Below are 17,633 nucleotides of genomic sequence, written 5' to 3'. Positions count from 1 at the left end.
TTCTTTGAAAATTATATGTAGCTGAGTTTTAATGCACGTGTCAGCTAAAACCATGACTACTATGTCTTTCCAATACAGATCCTTTTATTTATAAAATTTTAATCTTAATTCTGAAGTGATATTGATAGTGGTAATAATAACAATATAAAATATAGATTTCTTTTTTCTCCATCAAACTATCTCTAAACATGTTAATTCACAGTTGTCCCTTTTGTGCATTTGCAGCTCTTTAAGTTTGTACCACTCATGTCCTACCTACATATCTTGTGACAGTTTCTCAAAGATTTAGGTCTTATTTCCCATCAAGCTTTCTAGTTTTGTGAAATCAGAGACCAGGCTTTGTATTTATTTGTAATTCACTGTGCCTTAAAATATCGATGTCCAGTGAACACTTACTTCTTGATTGAATTCAGGGTTCCTATATTCTGGTTACTCTAAGACAAAAAACTGTACAGACTAAAGAGGTGAGATCATAACTTTTTGACACTCGTCCTTTTCCTAGTCAGCTATGTAAATTAAAATCCACATTATGTATAAGCATAGAGAGGTAAGTGATGACTTGGATGGTTAATGAGAAGTGATGCAATTTGCATGTTTATGCCAGGTTCTATTCAGGAAAAAGGTATCAACTCTTGTCCAATTTTTGCCATTTTCCAAACCTCCTTTGGCAGGCAGATGGAAAACTTGTGTGGTGCCACTATTTGTCTCATGCCTGCTGGAGGACCAGAGAGTATAAAGAAAAATGTTACCTTTCTGAAGCACACATTTATTATTTTTTTAAGTGAAACTTTATTTCTCATTTTCTAAAGAAGGGTGTCAACTAATAATTTTTCTTTAATTCAAACTCAGGTGAAATACGGGATTAAAGAGTATGCCTGCACTGCTGTGGATATGATTTCACGTCGTACTCGCCTGGCCTTTCTAAATGTCCAGGCAGCAGAGGAAGCCCTACCCAGGATTGTTGAACTGATGGGCAGGGAACTGAATTGGGATGATTATAAGAAGCAGGTATCATATAGAAGTCTTTAAAACCACAATTCCTATTGTAAACGTGGAATGGCTTGATTTGTTAGTAGAAGCTAGCATAGTTTTTGATGATAGCCTTAGATTTCTTACCAGTTTTTCTGTGTGTGTGTGTGTTTAATATTGATAGGCCTTAGGAAAATGGAAAGATATTCTTGTACCAAAATTTAGTTGTTTATGGAAAATCTTTTGTAGAAAATGCTCATAAATTTGTGGTCATAATTCCTGAAAAAGAAAGATAATAATGATTGTAGTATGGAACCTTTTCTAGTTTTCATTGAAAACACTCTTGGAACATAATCAGTGAAAGGCACACTCCTGCTAGTGTGCCTTTTGTAAGAAATGTGATTTTTCTGCCTGAGCACTAAATGCTTATCATTTGTGTCATTTGAGATTTTATATTTATATTCCAAATTTTAAAAGCCGGTAATGCTCAGATGCATACACACACACACACACACATGCACAACACATACATATACACGGACACAAACATGCATACAGGGTTAGGCTAAGTAGATCTTTATGTTTTTTTAATTAGCCCAAACTATTTTAATATGCAGAGGGTAATGAATCATTTTTATATATTCATAAAATACTTCCTGTATTCATTGGGTTCTGTTCCTCTCCCTCAGGATCTCTTGAATCCATTTCATTTAGGCACTTTTGCCACCACTTTGCTGCACTAGCTCTGGTCAATCAGTAACCTCCATGTTACTCAATAAATTTGTTAACTTTCAGTCCTTGTTTTACTTGGCCAATTAGCAGCATTTGGCACAATTGATTCCCCCCTCCTTCTTTTGAACAATATTTTGTTTTCTGGAACACCACCTCTCGTGGATCTCCTCTTACCTCCCCAAAACTACTACTCCTATAGACTTTTTCATGTCATAAATAGCTATCCTTCAGTTACTCAAGCCTAAACATTAGTATCATACTTTATGCATTCTCTTACACCCTACCTAAATCCATCAGCAAATCATACCATATTTATGTTTAAATAACAGTTTGAATTCAACCCTTTCATTTAAAAAATTATTTTATTTTTAAATTTTTTTAACAAACACTTGTGTTGAAGTGAATTCAACCATTTCTTAACACAACACATCCAACTGCCATCACCCTGATTCAGGTTACCGATGTCTGTTACATGGATTACTGCAATAGCTTCCCTCCCCTAAACTGGTGTCTCTTTAACAGCTTCAGAGTTCGGTTTATTAATACAAATCCTGATCATTGGATATGTCAATGTGAAATTCAAAGGGAAGGCTTGGGCTAGAGATATAAATTTGAGTTGATATTTAAGCCATCAGACTGGGTGAGATTATATAGGGAGTTAATGTAGTCAAATAACGAAAATAGTCCAAAGGCCAAGCACTGGAGCATACCAAAGTTTAGAAGCATGGGATATAAGGAAGAATCCAGGAAAAAGGGAAAATAATAGCTAATGAGGCTAGAGGAGGTGTAAGAAGATGCAAGAGGGAGTTTTGGTAAGAAAGTATATCTTAGTTCATTTGGGCTGCTATAACAGAAATACCATAGACTGGGTGGCTTACAACGAACATTTATTTCTCATGGTTCTAGAGGCTGGGAAGTCCCAGATCAAGGCATCAGCAGATTTGGGATCTGGTGGGGGCCTGTGTCCTAGTTTATAGACTGACATTGTATTGCTGTGTTCTCCCATGGCATGAGTGAATGAACATTATTAGGCATCTATGATACATGCTGACAGTGCAAGGAAAGCATTGGTCACATGGTCTGTTTTTAAAGTATTCTCATTCTGGTATAGATTTCCAAAGATGGTTACATATCAGAGTCACCTGGGAAATGTGGGAGAAAAGGGTTTGATTTTAGGAGTTTCTTAATCCTGATCATGCCTCTGACAGGGATAAAATTTACCCCCATTTTATAGCTGAGAAAACAGGTTCACAGAGTTAAGACTCTTTTCAGAGTTTATACCAACAGTCAATTGTAGAGCAGGGATTGAAACCAGGTATTCTGATCCTAGAGCATAAGCTTTCTCCATCCTGTCTTGCTGAGTCTGCATTAGCTGTACTGGTTTATAGCTATTGAAGTCTTGAGCTTTAGTTTGATTAGCTAAAGCTTTGTACAGAGGCAGCACAGGAATGAAACTTACTCCTGTGCTTCTGTCAGTCCTTTTACCATATAGAAGGATTGGGGATGATGTGTTCTTCCAAAAATTATGGTTGGAATGATTTGAATATGCAGGAACATATTTTATGCTAGGAATTCAGGCTGTAGGAGGTAGGAAGGAGGAAGAAAATTCTGTAAACTGGTTGTGTTTGGCCCTACCAAGGAAGCTAGATTTAACTTCAGTTCGTATTTTATGAACAGATTTATGTGCTCAGAAATATTCTCCCATCCCCCTTAACAAAGTAACATAAATAAAGATCTAAAGCTATTACTCAGTATCTGAGATGTAGGAGTATTAATGAGAGCTATGGACAGTCCAGAGAGAACAAGGAGGGGGGGAAAAGAATTAAAAGGTTAGAAAGTTAGACTTCTGAGAAAAGGTTAAAAGCATTGGGATTATTTAACCTGCAAAAGTGAAAGAGGAACAAGGTGATAAATAACTCTCTGTAGATGAATTGTGCTTGTTTTTACCAGTCAATACTTAATGAGTGACTTGTATACTGAACATTGCACCAAATATTTTAGGAGAATACTAAATAGCTCATAGATTTAAGATCTTAAAATCTAATTGGGTTGTTATATAACACATGTACAGCTCTGACATTTATGCATATTTTCCAAAATTTGGAGAAATATTTTGAGAAACTGTTACTCAAGACCAAAATCCAACCAACTTGGAAGAACTGATTAAGGAAGAAGGCAATGTCTCGGGGAGTTGGGGATTGTTAGAAGAGTTGGCACGAACATTTAGAGAAAAAAAATTGCCAAATGGTGTTATGCAGGGTACAAATTAATATACATGAAAAGATGACTAAATGGTCAAACAAAAGAGTGTGAGAAATTCTGAGTTAAACAAATAAAACCACTTCCTTTAGTGCAATTGCAATTAGAACCTTTAGAATGGTTATGTATGTTTTCAGTTTCCAAAAAGGAACTTATTTGGAGACAGACCCAACTCTCACTTTTTGGTAGAACTGGGTAGGAAGGGGGCTAGTACTTAGAACATATTTTGGGAAATGCTGCCCTATACGATTTGATAAAGTGGATTTTATCATGTTCAGACAAAAGATCCATTTTTCATTCAGAGACTATAAAGAGAAGACATTTAAGTAGACTGAGAGTCTCACAAAAATACAGTTTTTTTTCAAAATTGATTCCAATGAGGAGGAAAAAGGGGAGGCATGTGAAGACTTTGAGTGACTGATTAAAGCAAGCTGATAAATACCAAATGTAAAACAGATAGAAACCAAGTGCTCAAAAATGAAAGCAGTGATATCAGGAATAATGTGGATGTATATGAGTAGTGTCAGGTGTTGTTTGAGTGTTGGGGAAAAAATACTCAGGGCACCAAATGTAATGTTTAAAAATTGAAGAAAAAAAACAAAAGCAAGGAAGACCTAATTTAGCTCATTGCTTAAGGTGACAGGCATCAATCATATTCTTCAATGCTGGAGAGTAAGGAGAACTATTCAATTTATAATTTACTATCAATATCTTTTTCCTTCTCTCTCCCTATTTTTATGTGTGAAAAGAGCAAAATATAAATGTTGGTAAGAACGAATAGATACTGAAATAGGAGGCTACTCTGAGTGAGTTTTATGCCAGTCCAGAAAAATTACCTTAGAGTACTCAGAGAATTTGCAGTTAAGATTCTCTTGCTTGGGATCAGCTTACTGTTCAACTTTAAAATACTGTAGGAAATAGGAGTGGAACCAGAAGACAGAATGGGCAAATGTAATACCAAATTTCAAAAACGAGAGGAAAGAAAAATATAGTTTGCAACGTAGAAACTAATGGTCTTGGCATTGATCTTGCGTGGTTTTCTAGATTGTGACATTTTAAGGTTTTTTTTTTTTAATCAGCACTTATCAAGAAATAGTGATCACAGAAGCTAGTAAGGAATCACTTAGGCAAAATGGCAAAATCATTTCAGATATCTTCCCCCCCCCCCTTTTTTTTTTTGAGACAAGGTCTTGCTATGTTGCCCAGGCTGAAGTGCAGCGATGTGATCATGGCTCAGTACAGCCTCAAACTCCCAGGCTCAGGTGATTCTCCCACCTCAGCCTCCCAAGTACCTGGGACTACAGGCATGCACCACCATGCCCAACTAACTTTAAAAATATTTTTTATAGATACAGGGTTTTGCCATGCTGTCCAGGCTGGTCTCAGACTCCTGGGCTCATGTGATCCACCTGCTTCAGCCTCCCAAAGTGCTGGGATCCTAGGCATGAGCCACCACACACGGTCCTCATTTCCTTTATAGATAGAGCAAGCAGATGGCTAGATTAGGGAATTTTGATTCTATAAAGCATTTTAGAAAGCCCCATACGATATCTGTAAAATTGGTAGATTCATAACCAGTTAAATGACAGTGTTGGCCTCAAAAGAGGTCTCTGGTAGTAAAGTCATAAGTACCTTGTCCTAGATCTTGACCTAGTCTACCTTGATTCAAATGGTTAAATTACAATGTTGATGGCTTGCATCTTTGATGTACCAATAACAAGATACCAGAGGGAGAGTGAATGTTTGATGATGGATTGAAACAATGGATGAAATTTCATTAGATATAATTTAATAGAGATAAATGGCAAACCTTACATTAGGTAGGAAAACAACTCCATCCATTCAAGATAGATTTGACAAGGCTTAACAATAGCACATGTGAAAAAGAAATATGGTTTTAGTTAACTGTGAATGCATAGCCATTAACAGTGGACCATGGCTGCCCCCAAATCCAATTGCAATCTTAAGCTGCATTAATAGAAATCATATATCTAGATTGATGACGCTGATAGTTACTCCCTTCTAGGTACTTGCCAGATCTCTGTTGCAGTGTTGTATTTTGTTCTGATAATTGTATTATATGACAAACTGGTTGTGGTCTGGAAGAAATTATACAACATGGTCTAGGGATTTGAAATAATGTTTTATATAGTAGTTCTAGACTAAAAGAAAACTCTTAAGGAGGAAAGCACATGATACTATCTTTAAATACTTATTAAACTGTGATACAGAAAAAAAAAAAACAAAACATTAGGTTTGTTCTACTGTGGGAAAGATTTGTTAATCCCCCCAAAACTGGAAGAATTTCAAGGAGGTGGATTTAATCTCACTGCAAAACCTTCTAATAATTGGAAGCAACTTTCAGCAGTATTAAGTTACCTCCCCAACGCTAGAGTTGTTTAGACAAAGGCTTTGTTCTTCCATTTTTGGAATGTTATAAAGGAAATGTGGGGTAAGGGAAGTACATTGAGTACCGTTTATGAAAAGATATCTTCCCGCTTTGAAATTCCATAATTCCTTGCTTGATGGAGTATAGAAAAATTATATACACAACGAAGGGCCATAAATCGAGAAAGAAATTGTTTTTGCAGGGAAGCATCAGAGGTGGCATTTCCAAGGAGATGAATTTTGAACAAGTTGTGTAGAAAGTGCTGGGTAAAAGCAGTGGAACAGCAAAATAATTTTATTTATGAAAACTGGGTGGATTTTCTTGTGAAAAATCTGCCAGCAAAAAATGCCCTTGGAGATGGAGACTTCACAGACAAGTTTTGTGTATGAGATACGCACGTACACAAACACACACACATTTTAAATTTATTTTTTTAAGCTGAGAGAATTATTTCACGTTGATAATTTTTTATTTTGCTACTTAAGAACATGAAGGAAGAATATTTCTAGTATTTATTTCCTAAGACAAAGGAAAGCAGGAAAGGAATCATGTCAGAAAAAACAACTGATGGCTGGGCACAGTGCTTCATGCCTGTAATCCCAGCACTTTGGGAAGCTGAGGCAGAAGAATCACTTGAGCCCAGTAGTTCAAGACCAACTTAGGCAACATAGGGAGACCCCATCTCTACAAATAATAATAGTAATAAAAAATTAGCCAGGCATGGTGGCATGTGCCTGTAATCCCAGCCACTTGAGAGGCTGAAGTGGGAGGATTGAGCCTGCAAGGTAGAGGCTGCAGTGAGCCATGATTGTGCTCCTACACTCCAGTCTGGGCGACTGAGCAAGACACTGTCCCAGAAAAAAAGTTTATTTCCTCAAGAAAAATCAGTAAGGGGTCGTATCACCAACATAACCAAACACATATAAACACATTTCATGCAAGTGTATGTGTCATTGTTTCATTTTCTTCATTTCACTTCACACTGGCACTGTTCTTCAAACCAGAATTTGGGAACCATTGAGTTCACAAGATCCTTTGATAGGAAGTTGGGGAATTTAAGACTTGTTCTAGGTTATACTCAGTAACAGTCAATTTCAAACTCTGAGTGGTTCATCGCAGCAAGCATTTCTTTTTCCCTCACATGACATGAAGGCTGCATGTTAGCTGCTGTGACTCTTCTCTGCATTCTAGATTGGTTTCAGATCTCATCTGAGATGTGCCCTTCTTATGGCACAGGAGTAAGAGAGGCTAAGCAAACCTATAAAGTTACCATGAAAGCTTTTACTCAAAAATGGCATATCATACCTATTCATGTTCCACTGGCCAAATAAGTCACATGTCCAGTTCACATCAATGCAGTTGAGAAGTGTATGTGTGGTGAAGTGTGTGTGTGTGTGTGTGTGTAACATAACATGTATATGAGGAAAGAGATTTGTGAACAATATATGCTACAATGAAGTCATTTCGGAAGTTTTTAGATGGGAGAGTGACGTGATGAAAACTAAGAAAGACAATATTTGCAGCAGCAGTTAGTATTAATTGACACTGGGGACATTGAAAACAGGAAGAATAACTTGAGGATAGCTCATTTCTTCTCATGACTCTGTAACTTCACCTAAGTATCAGAATCTCAGTGGCAAAATCTCAGCACAGCTAATCTCATGAAATATACCTTTGTACTTCATGTCACATTATAGTGACAAATCCAAGTTGTTCAAATCCAAGATATCTTCACCTTTAATTACTTTCTTTGTCACTGACTACAAGAATTTGATCCTGTAGATTTTGCTGGTCAATTTCTGTGTAAGAATATTCAGCAGTAAAAAGAAACAAAATATTAAAACATGCAGCAACACGAATGAATCTCAGAATTATTATCCTATGTGAAAGCAGTCAAACAAAAGACTACGTACTATATGAAACCTTTTATAAGAAATTCCAGAAAAGGCAAACTCTGGTGACAAGAAGGCAGTCAGTGTTTGCCTGTGTCGAGAGATCATGGGAATGGATCAGCTGCAAATGGACATGAGGAAAGTTTTAGAGTGATGGAGATGCTGTAGATCTTAATCATGGTAGCAGGTACATTTTATTCAACATAAATTATACTTCAATGAAACTGGGAGAAATAAGAAAATTGTGCTGGTTAGGTAAGTGGGGATCAACTTCATTTTATGAAGATCAACAGTAAAGGAAAAAAAATCAGTAATTCTTTCCACATATCTTTGAACTTTGTGTGTATCTCTGTTTTAGGAACAACTTGAAACAGCCAGGAAGTTTCTATATTATGAAATGGGCTATAAATCTCGATCAGAACAGTTAACGGATCGCTCTGAAATTAGCCTACTGCCTTCAGACATTGATAGGTACTTACAATAAGGATCTATCTTTTTCTCTTTTTTTTTTTTTTTTGGCCTATGTAAGTATATTTTTCCATTATTTAATCTTGTGTTCCAGGTATAAGAAGAGATTTCATAAGTTTGATGCAGACCAAAAAGGCTTTATTACCATTGTTGATGTTCAGCGTGTATTAGAGGTAATTTTCTTTGGTTCGATGTCAGCCTCTGATACTAGAAGAATGTAAAGATATTAGATGTTTTTCTCATCTAGTGTTTTCTACAAGTAATATTTTTATTATAATTTTTAAAAGATTAGTAATGTTAGTAAAAGCATATGCATGATTTTTTTTTCTTTTTGTTTTGAGACAGAGTCTCACTCTGTTGCCCAGGCTGGAGTGCAGTGTTGCACGATCTCAGCTCACTGTAACCTCCTCCTCTTCCTGGGTTCAAGTGGTTTTCCTGCCTCAGCCTCCAGAGTAGCTGGGACTACAAGTGCGTGCCACCATGCCTGGCTAATTTTTAAAATACTTTTTGCAGATATGGGGTTTCACCATGTTGGCCAGGCTGGTCTCGAACTCCTGACCTCAACTGATGTGCCTGCCTTGGCCTCCCAAAGTGCTGGGATTACAGGTGTGAGCCACCTTGCCCAGCCAAAGCATATGCATAATTTTTAATCAAACTGTCATTCTGTGCTTTTCTTTTACTTAGAGTATCAATGTCCAGATGGATGAAAATACACTCCATGAAATTCTAAATGAAGTCGATTTGAATAAAAATGGACAGGTTGAACTCAATGAATTTTTGCAGGTAAGTTGTGGTGAAAGGAAACAAGGATATTTGCTTTTATCTTTTGTTTGTTACGATCGTAAATGCCTGTTCAGGAATGGATATTTAAGTCCACACAATTGTCAGATTATTCTGAAGAAGAAAGCTTGAAGCCAGCAGAGGTTGATATGTCTGCCCTCAAGTGTAAGGCTATATGGTGGTGTATGTTCTTTTCCTTTTATTGTATAAGAAACATTCCGTTATGTTGGGCAATTTAGATTAAATCCATGTTATTTATCATAAAGGGTTGAATATGAAGCTTGCTTTTTAAAGACGTACGCCGTGGCGTATCACTGCTGGACGTTTTTCTTTTACTTACTTTTTCTTTTCCTCTACTTCATAAGAGGCAACACAAGATTTCTAGTCTTTTATTTTTTAAAAGTATGGTTCTATTCACTAATGAATCATATTCATTTGAGAAGTTAGTGATTAGATTCTGGCATTATAAAGAACTAGAAAAACATAAGGAAGGAAACTTGTACTTTGGGGTCAAGACCATATAATTTAAGTATTTCCATTTCCAATTGTTAATTTATTCAAGGCTCTGTTGTTTCATCTTTGTAGTCATGCAGGAAATAAATTTTGTTACTTTAACTTCAAACTGGATGCTACGTATTGTTTCTTAAAAGAAATTTTAACAAACCCATACATTATTTCTAGCTGTCCATATGACTCTGATCATATGAAGAATGTATTGGGTTTCCAAGCAGCTAGGTTTTTTTTTTTGTAGTGCTTCTTGGGCAGGTATTTCAAATGAATGCCAGGTCTTGCTTGCACCATGGCAATGATGAATGCTGAACATGAAATAAATTAATGCTGGGGATTTTGGTCAATGTCAGCCCTTTCTTCACTGTGTCAAGTTAAACAAACAAGATCAAGGCAAAGGAAATGGTAATTGTCTCTCTGGAGATGAGCTGCAGATAAGAGCACTGTTGAATCTAAATGCAGAAAATTTTCACAGATTGTGTCCAGCATTACAAAAAAGAATGTTTGGTTCTTTAGCTTACTGTTTAACTAAATACACATTTTAAATTGAAATTAAAATTTATGCTTGGGAATTAAAGTACCATTTAATGCATTTTTTGTGTAGTTTTTCCGGAGAATATTTTATTGTTGCCCTCACAATGTTAGAAAACTTTTCTTCAAAGAAATGGCCTGTGCTTCATTTCATATGTGTTGTAAATAAACCACAGAATTTAGGGTTGAAAGACATGGTGCTTTAGAAACAATAAGAATCTGATTTTATGAATATGCTATGTGGTTTATGTTTTAAGTAATTTCCTTGAATGCGGTTGAGTTAAAAGCAGGAGATAATTTAAACTATCTGCAGGTTTTCTTGTAGAGGTTTTTTTTTTAAATAATTGAATATTTTTTGTCCAATTCCAAATGGAAGGGACTATTCTTGCTTCTACTAAGAACAAATACACAGTATAATTTTCAACTTTAAAATGCTGACCATATTCCTCATGAAATATATTCACATCCAAATGTTATTTTTTTCTTATAATATGGTTTCTAGATACATGTAGTGTTTAAAGAAAACTTTGAGTTTTTAGAAGTTGGCACATCATATACTGTCTATGGCTTAGAAAACCTCTAGTTTTGTCAGTTGTGTTAGCTCTGATAAACTTCGCAGGTCTTCCTGGAATCAGAGACAAAGCAATAAACAATAAATTGTTCTGTCTTTAGATGTCAGCATTCTTTATATTATACCATTCCTCAGATGTAAAGTATATTTGGAGGGTTTTTTGAGTTTTTTTTTTTTTTAACATTTTGCTCTTCTGCAGACTAAGAGCCCATGTTTATTCCATTAAATATATTTTTTGAATATAGATACGATTTTTAATGATCTTCACAGAATGATTGGATCACTATAGATATCTCGTGGTTATATGACTTTATTTCTAAGTCTGGGTTTTAATGACACTTTTGCATGTAGGAGTCCATCTCTAATAAGCAATAGCTTGTGAAACAGCTTTTAATAAGGTCATGAAATTCTGATCCAGCCCCTTAGCAGATGCCTCTGACTCTTATTCAGAGCTCTTTTTAAGCAACATGTATCTATAGGCTAAAAGCTATAAACCTAAAATTATTTTGAGAATTTACATACATACATACATACATCATATATATAATGTGTGTGTATATATATAATGTGTGTATATATATGTGTGCATGTGTGTATATATATATGACGAATAGCTAAATCTTTTAAAAATAAATAAAAAAGATTAGGGAAGTAAGATCAAGAAAAGCAAATAGTTGAAACCACACCAAACTTGAAAAGGAAAAAAATCCCTATGCTCATAATTGCAAAGTGCCTTCCAGATTAAAGGCCTTTGCCCGCTGCCTGCATGTAATTTCAAGACTAATTCTGATTTTATCCATTGGATAAAAATGAATTAGCTAAAATCTGGGCTGTGGAGTGCTTTTAATTCTTAAGGTAGATCTCTGGGTCCATTTTCAAGGAATTAAATGTAAATTACGTTAAAAAGTCTTTAAGGAATTTGGATTTAGGGGACTTGAAGTTGTCAAGTACAGTAACGTTAAAAAAAAGAGTAGATAAATATAGGTCATGGTTTGTCTTTGTTCAATCCCTGAGATTCCTTTTTAAGATTTTAAATGGAATTAAAGATCCAATATTTGAAGTTGCTAAAAAAATAAAATAAAAGTGCCTTGAGCACATTAAAAGACAAAAAGATGCATTAAGATTTGCTTTTAGAGGCAGGCTGATTTACTAGATGGATGTAGTTTTTGCAGCAGTGGTGAAATACCTGCTTCTTCCCCTCTTTTGGAAATGTTTAAAAATTAGACTTTTCTTTTCTGAGCTGTAGTACTTGTTAAGGTTTTTGATGGAGCACTTGATTACCTCTGTCTGCTGCAGTGCTAACGATTATAATGCCATGAAGAAGAGAGTAAGCTGGCCTGCGTTCTGAATCTGTTGCATATTTTCTCTTTAAGCTGATGAGTGCTATTCAAAAAGGAAGGGTATCTGGAAGCCGGCTTGCTATACTAATGAAAACTGCAGAAGAGAACCTCGACAGAAGAGTTCCAATTCCAGTGGACCGTAGTTGTGGAGGATTGTGAGTCTGGGCAGTAAATCCACAGCCAACAAACATAGGAATGACAAATCACCATGTAACAACCAGAGATGACTGAAACCACCCTAAAATAATGAATGTGGATAGCTGCCTTTTTTAACACTAGAAAACATTCCAAAACTTTAGGGTGTTGATGTATTTGCCAGCTTTATTTGCTGTACTTTATTTGTATTTGCCATTCAGTCTAGCTTTTAAGTGTATTTTATTCTTTTTCTCATTTTCAATGCACATTAGTTTTGCATCTGTTTTGTGACCTGTTAGATGTGACACATTCACTGTTTGTTTATTCCTTTATTCTAAGTGAGTTCTAAAAACAGAATATTTGGGCAAAAATTGAAAAAAGCTGGAGAAATTTTGTGACATGCATATAGACAGCTTATGTTATTAAAAAGAATTACCTATTGAAATGATAGTGTTTCTGGAGATTTCTCAGCTCCATCTTCCTCCAGCTTGTCCTACCTTCCTCATGCAAACACTATTCCACATTTTTATATTTAGAGCATGACTGGCTAACTGGAGAGGGAAGGAAAAGTTTAGATCTGGTTACAGGAGCAAGTCTCAAAGAGAAACTCTGAAAGCTTCCAGAATCACAGGTATAAGATAAGGATAGCATTGACATTTGCTGGGAGTTACAGTGATAGTTTCATCTCAGCAGTTCATTTTTTTCTTCAGTCACTGCTGGTTTTCTTTGATTATTATAGTTGCCAGGAAGATCCTTGCTCTTCTTACTTTAAACCCAGCATTTAAGTGGCAATTTGGATGTAATGGAATGAGACCAAATTTATCTAATTATTACAGTAGTAATACATTTAAGAGTTAAAAATGTGTTTTTATATATCCACATATAACAAAAGATTCAATTCCGAAGCCTAAATTTTGAAGCATGTAGTATTGTCAAATCTAGCTTACCATCTCTTTTGGGGGTACTTGCAAACATAGTATAGGAGGATAGAATAGACTTTAGTTAACTTTAATTATAATTATATGTAAAATAAGGCACAAAACCAGTTTCCAAGGTCATCATGGTTGCTTAAAGTCTTTCCCCTTCTGTACTCCATGAAACTATTCTCAGTAAACCAAAAACAAAAATGGAAAAATAATCACCACCCCCCATCCTGACACATACACAGAGTCCAAAGCAAAAATCAGTGTGTATTGAATTTAACAAGTAATGCAGTTTGGGATGCTCTTGCTATATTTTGGTGGCATTTTAACTAGTTATCTGAATATTTATTACTCGTACTTCCTCTTGTAAAGTTAACTACTTACTTTTTTGTTGTTTTTTTAACATCAGATTCTGTATCTAATAGGAGATGTAACACTTCATTTCGCGGCAGGTTTTTATTGCACAGACTTGAAGTCTTAGTTGTTTTTTAAACTGGCACATAAAACACTTGTGTGCTGTTATTTTTATTTATGTCAATACTGCAGAGTAGCTTTATGCCTTATTCAAGTGGATTCTGAGCCTGTATGTCACAATGTAAACACTGGAGGTTCACTCACCTACGCACTCACCCACCACCTCTGAAACAAACAGAAACTGCAAAGAAAGACAGCATCTTAGCTCATTTTGTTTTTAAATGAAGTTTTAGATGCTTGCCACTTCCTAAGGGAAAACCTAAAACAGAGCAAGTGATGCTCCCAGGTATCACTGTGAACTTTCTTCTTTCAAAGTGTGAATTTTTACACTGGCTTTTTCATTTTTTTAAAGCAAATGGAAGCTTGTGGCTTTACAACTTAGTGTGTGTTTTCTATCCAGATAACAAATTTCATTGTTTAGAACCCAGTGACACTTAATAGGTAGATGAATTGTCCTTTAAAATATCCCAGATGATATACACAATATGGTACATTTGTGCTCTCTCTCTCTCTGTTTTTCTCTCTTTCTCTTTCTAGTTAGATCAAGATAACGATGATTTGTACCCTCCCTGATTCCATTACAGTAGGGCCGGGGCAGATCTGTGTTTGTTAAACAGACCTTGTTTGTGCATGCTTTGCTATGAATGAAGTTCCTTTAAGGACAAAGAAAAGCACACTTTTCTTCTTTTGAGCATCTCTGCTTTTACTTTAAATATGCTGATTTCTAAAACAGAGTCCTTCACCAATCCCATAGACTCAATCTGGAAATGAACTGATTTCAAGCCGTTACTGTGAACAAAGCACCCCAGCATTTTGTATAAGTTCTTAATTAAACCTGTACAGCTTCTTTACCTGATTTAAGAAAGGGAGACAAGAAATAGGGGGGCATAAGCTTCTTTAAAATTCATTCCAAGCACAAAAGAATTTTTTTCCCTTTGCATATAAACTTGACATCAGTTGATTCTGTTGGGGTCGGGGTGGGTATGCAGGGATTGCCTTTTATTATCAAGTGATTTATTTCAAGAGCCTTTGAGGGGATTCAGGTGAAGGAACCCCCATCTGTGCTGGAGAGTTGGATACTCCTTTAAGTAGCCCCCACCACAGTCATAACAATAATGATAATGCTGGATTATTTGTTAAGCCAAGGTTGTCTGCCTCATATCCATCATGCTGTTTGCAATATTCTTGCTTTCAATCAATTTATACTGAGTGTAACTTTAGGATTTCTGCTATTAAATGCATGCTCTCTGTTCTGCTTCAGTTTCTGGCTTTGCTTTGTCTGTTTCAAAATATGTAGCTTCCTCTTTTGTACAACACAAAACTCATTCTCACTTTTACTAAATATACTATAAGAGTCATCATTGATGTTATTTTTCTCTTATGTATCTGTAAAGATTTTTGGCATATGAATGTAATATTAAAGTCAATGATGCTATAACTTGCAATGTTTGCATCATGTCAACCTTTTTTAAGGAGTGAAAAAGCCCTACTATGTTTTTAAAGAATAGCAAGTGTAAGCTCAGTACTAGAGTGGATATACACATTGCATGTTTTCATATGTGGCACTTTTATGTATTGTGTTGGGTTATTGTTCTAGACTGGACTGTTAAATACTATGTTTGAGGCTGGGTTGTCATTTTTATAACTGTCCTGGTGTTTTATGGCCATTATTTATTACTTTTGATATACAGAATGAGCTGCATGCATTTATAGAGCAATAAGAGGATGTATTTAATGTGCCTTGTTTTTAACTGAATAAGAACTGGAAGCATGAATCAATAAAACTGATTAAAATTGTCCGTTTGCTAGCATTTTGATGTCACTTGCAGTCAGATAACTTTGATTACTGTTGAAGTTTTAAAAAAGTTTGAAAATATTTTTACAGACTGTATTTTTGATGACACAAAGTGAAATATCTCCAGAGATAGATGTAATTTTATAAGACTGCCAGAATTATTTGTATTAATTTGTTGCTGTAGCCTTTAGTGCATGACTTCTATATTTGTGCAATCCTATTCTACAATTACATTCATCCTATTACAACTCAGTTGAATTCTTTTTTCTTTTCCTTTCCTTATTTATTTATTTTTTTTAATCTACCAGAACCTTTCAGCCTAAGCGTTCCCAGGCACACTGATGAATTTTATCATAACTAAAATCAATAGAAATGAATGGGAAAGATTACATAATCCATTTTGATCATCTTACATGTCAAGTTAGTGCAGGGTTGCCAAGTGTTGATAAATGCTCTGACAGAAAAAAATGCTATATATTTTCATTGTCAGTAAATCAGTAAAGCTGTTATCAGTTTTAACACAAATTTTATAATGCCTGTGTTATTTTATAGGGTTTAATTTACACGCATATATGGAGTATATTCTCCATTTGTGGTTTAGAGGTATGTGCTGCCTCCTGGTTCTGCATGCCCAAAGGTATGTGTGAGCTTCTGAAGGTTCTTTGAAATTGTATAGAATACCCCAAAGCAATGGCTCCCAGACTGACTTGGAACAATTAACTGTTTGTTCAGTGCCTGGAAAAAAATACATGGCAGCTTAAAACATTTTTTATTGACCTAGCTTATCAAATCTGATAGTGCTTTAAAATTTTTAAACATACAGTTTATCAAAATATTGCTAATTGTATATAATTAATCAAAAAAATATGATGCTAGCATCAATATTTTACTATCTTTGTCAACATTGTACTGTCCCTGGTGTCAGATTTCACCTGATGACATTTGACTTATGAAGGAAGGAAGCAACAAAAGTTTTAAATTGATCTGGCTCCCTCATAGTGAAACAAATTCTGTGTAGGAGGCAGAGATGATGAGCTTTTTGTGCATGTGTTTTGTATTTTAGGTCTCTAATTAGCTACCCAACTTGTGAAATATTGGCACAGAACATGATATATTTGAGCCTAGATGATACCAGAGGTAGTCCTGTGGGTCCTGGGCTCTTTGCAAAAAGTAATAAGTATCTTTATATTTTGTTAAATACCTGGTCCAGAATAATAAGATTCATGTGATCTAAGCAAAACACTATTTTAGCAGAGTTATCAGGACCATCTTTGTTCTCCACATTTGGTATTTGAATTGCATTGCTCAGCATACCCTACCTTCGGTTCCCTGTTAATTGTATTCACATTGGAGCGCCTTCAAACTAGGAAGGTTAAGGTTTGTATGCTGTAGTCATAGGTAATACATCATGTTTCAGTAGAGGAGGTGGGAGGATTGAGTTTCATAGTACCTACCTTTTTTATTAGTGCATGGCCCAGACTACAACTAGTTCCACCAGCTTCTGAGCCATTCATGCCCATGGTCTGTGCCTACAGCAGACATCCCTGCTCTCCTTTTCCAGGTACACTGACTCCAATAGAGCCTAGGTTCAGTTTTTTCAGTTGCTGCTGCTAGCTTTCCTTCATTGTACCAAGCAGTTGGGAGGTGTAAAATACATATATATGTATATGTTTTGGCACTGGTGCCGATAATAGTTTTAGTTAAGGACAATCTTGAATTGGAGGCAGATCTTTCATAACCACAGAATTTCTTTATTTGTATTAGTCTTCTACTATAAAACTAGGTCTAAATTTATTATTTAAATCCAGTTTAGGCATATCTGATTTTGCTTTAAAAGCTCTCTTATCGTTTAAGTGATCTAAATGTAA

General features: G+C 35.4%; 1 protein-coding gene across 5 annotated transcripts in view; it reads left to right on the top strand.

Moving 5' to 3' along the window:
- GPD2 (glycerol-3-phosphate dehydrogenase 2) overlaps positions 1–16,009 on the top strand; it is a 151,835-nt gene extending 135,826 nt beyond the window's left edge. For all 5 annotated transcript variants that reach the window (XM_033231439.1, XM_033231442.1, XM_033231437.1 and 2 more), the window contains 5 exons: positions 850–1,008; positions 8,600–8,712; positions 8,804–8,882; positions 9,394–9,492; positions 12,472–16,009. In XM_033231439.1, coding sequence (XP_033087330.1) covers positions 850–1,008; positions 8,600–8,712; positions 8,804–8,882; positions 9,394–9,492; positions 12,472–12,597 — 576 coding nt within the window. In that variant the 3' untranslated portion in view covers positions 12,598–16,009. The remainder of the gene's footprint in view (positions 1–849; positions 1,009–8,599; positions 8,713–8,803; positions 8,883–9,393; positions 9,493–12,471) is intronic.
- Positions 16,010–17,633: the final 1,624 nt, after the last annotated feature.

This window comes from Trachypithecus francoisi, unplaced genomic scaffold (assembly GCF_009764315.1).
Source record: "Trachypithecus francoisi isolate TF-2019V2 unplaced genomic scaffold, Tfra_2.0 Lachesis_group13, whole genome shotgun sequence".
In the NCBI taxonomy this organism is placed as follows: domain Eukaryota; kingdom Metazoa; phylum Chordata; class Mammalia; order Primates; family Cercopithecidae; genus Trachypithecus; species Trachypithecus francoisi.
The sequence above is the reverse complement of the archived record's forward strand: the minus strand, read 5'-3'. Positions and strand labels throughout refer to the sequence as shown.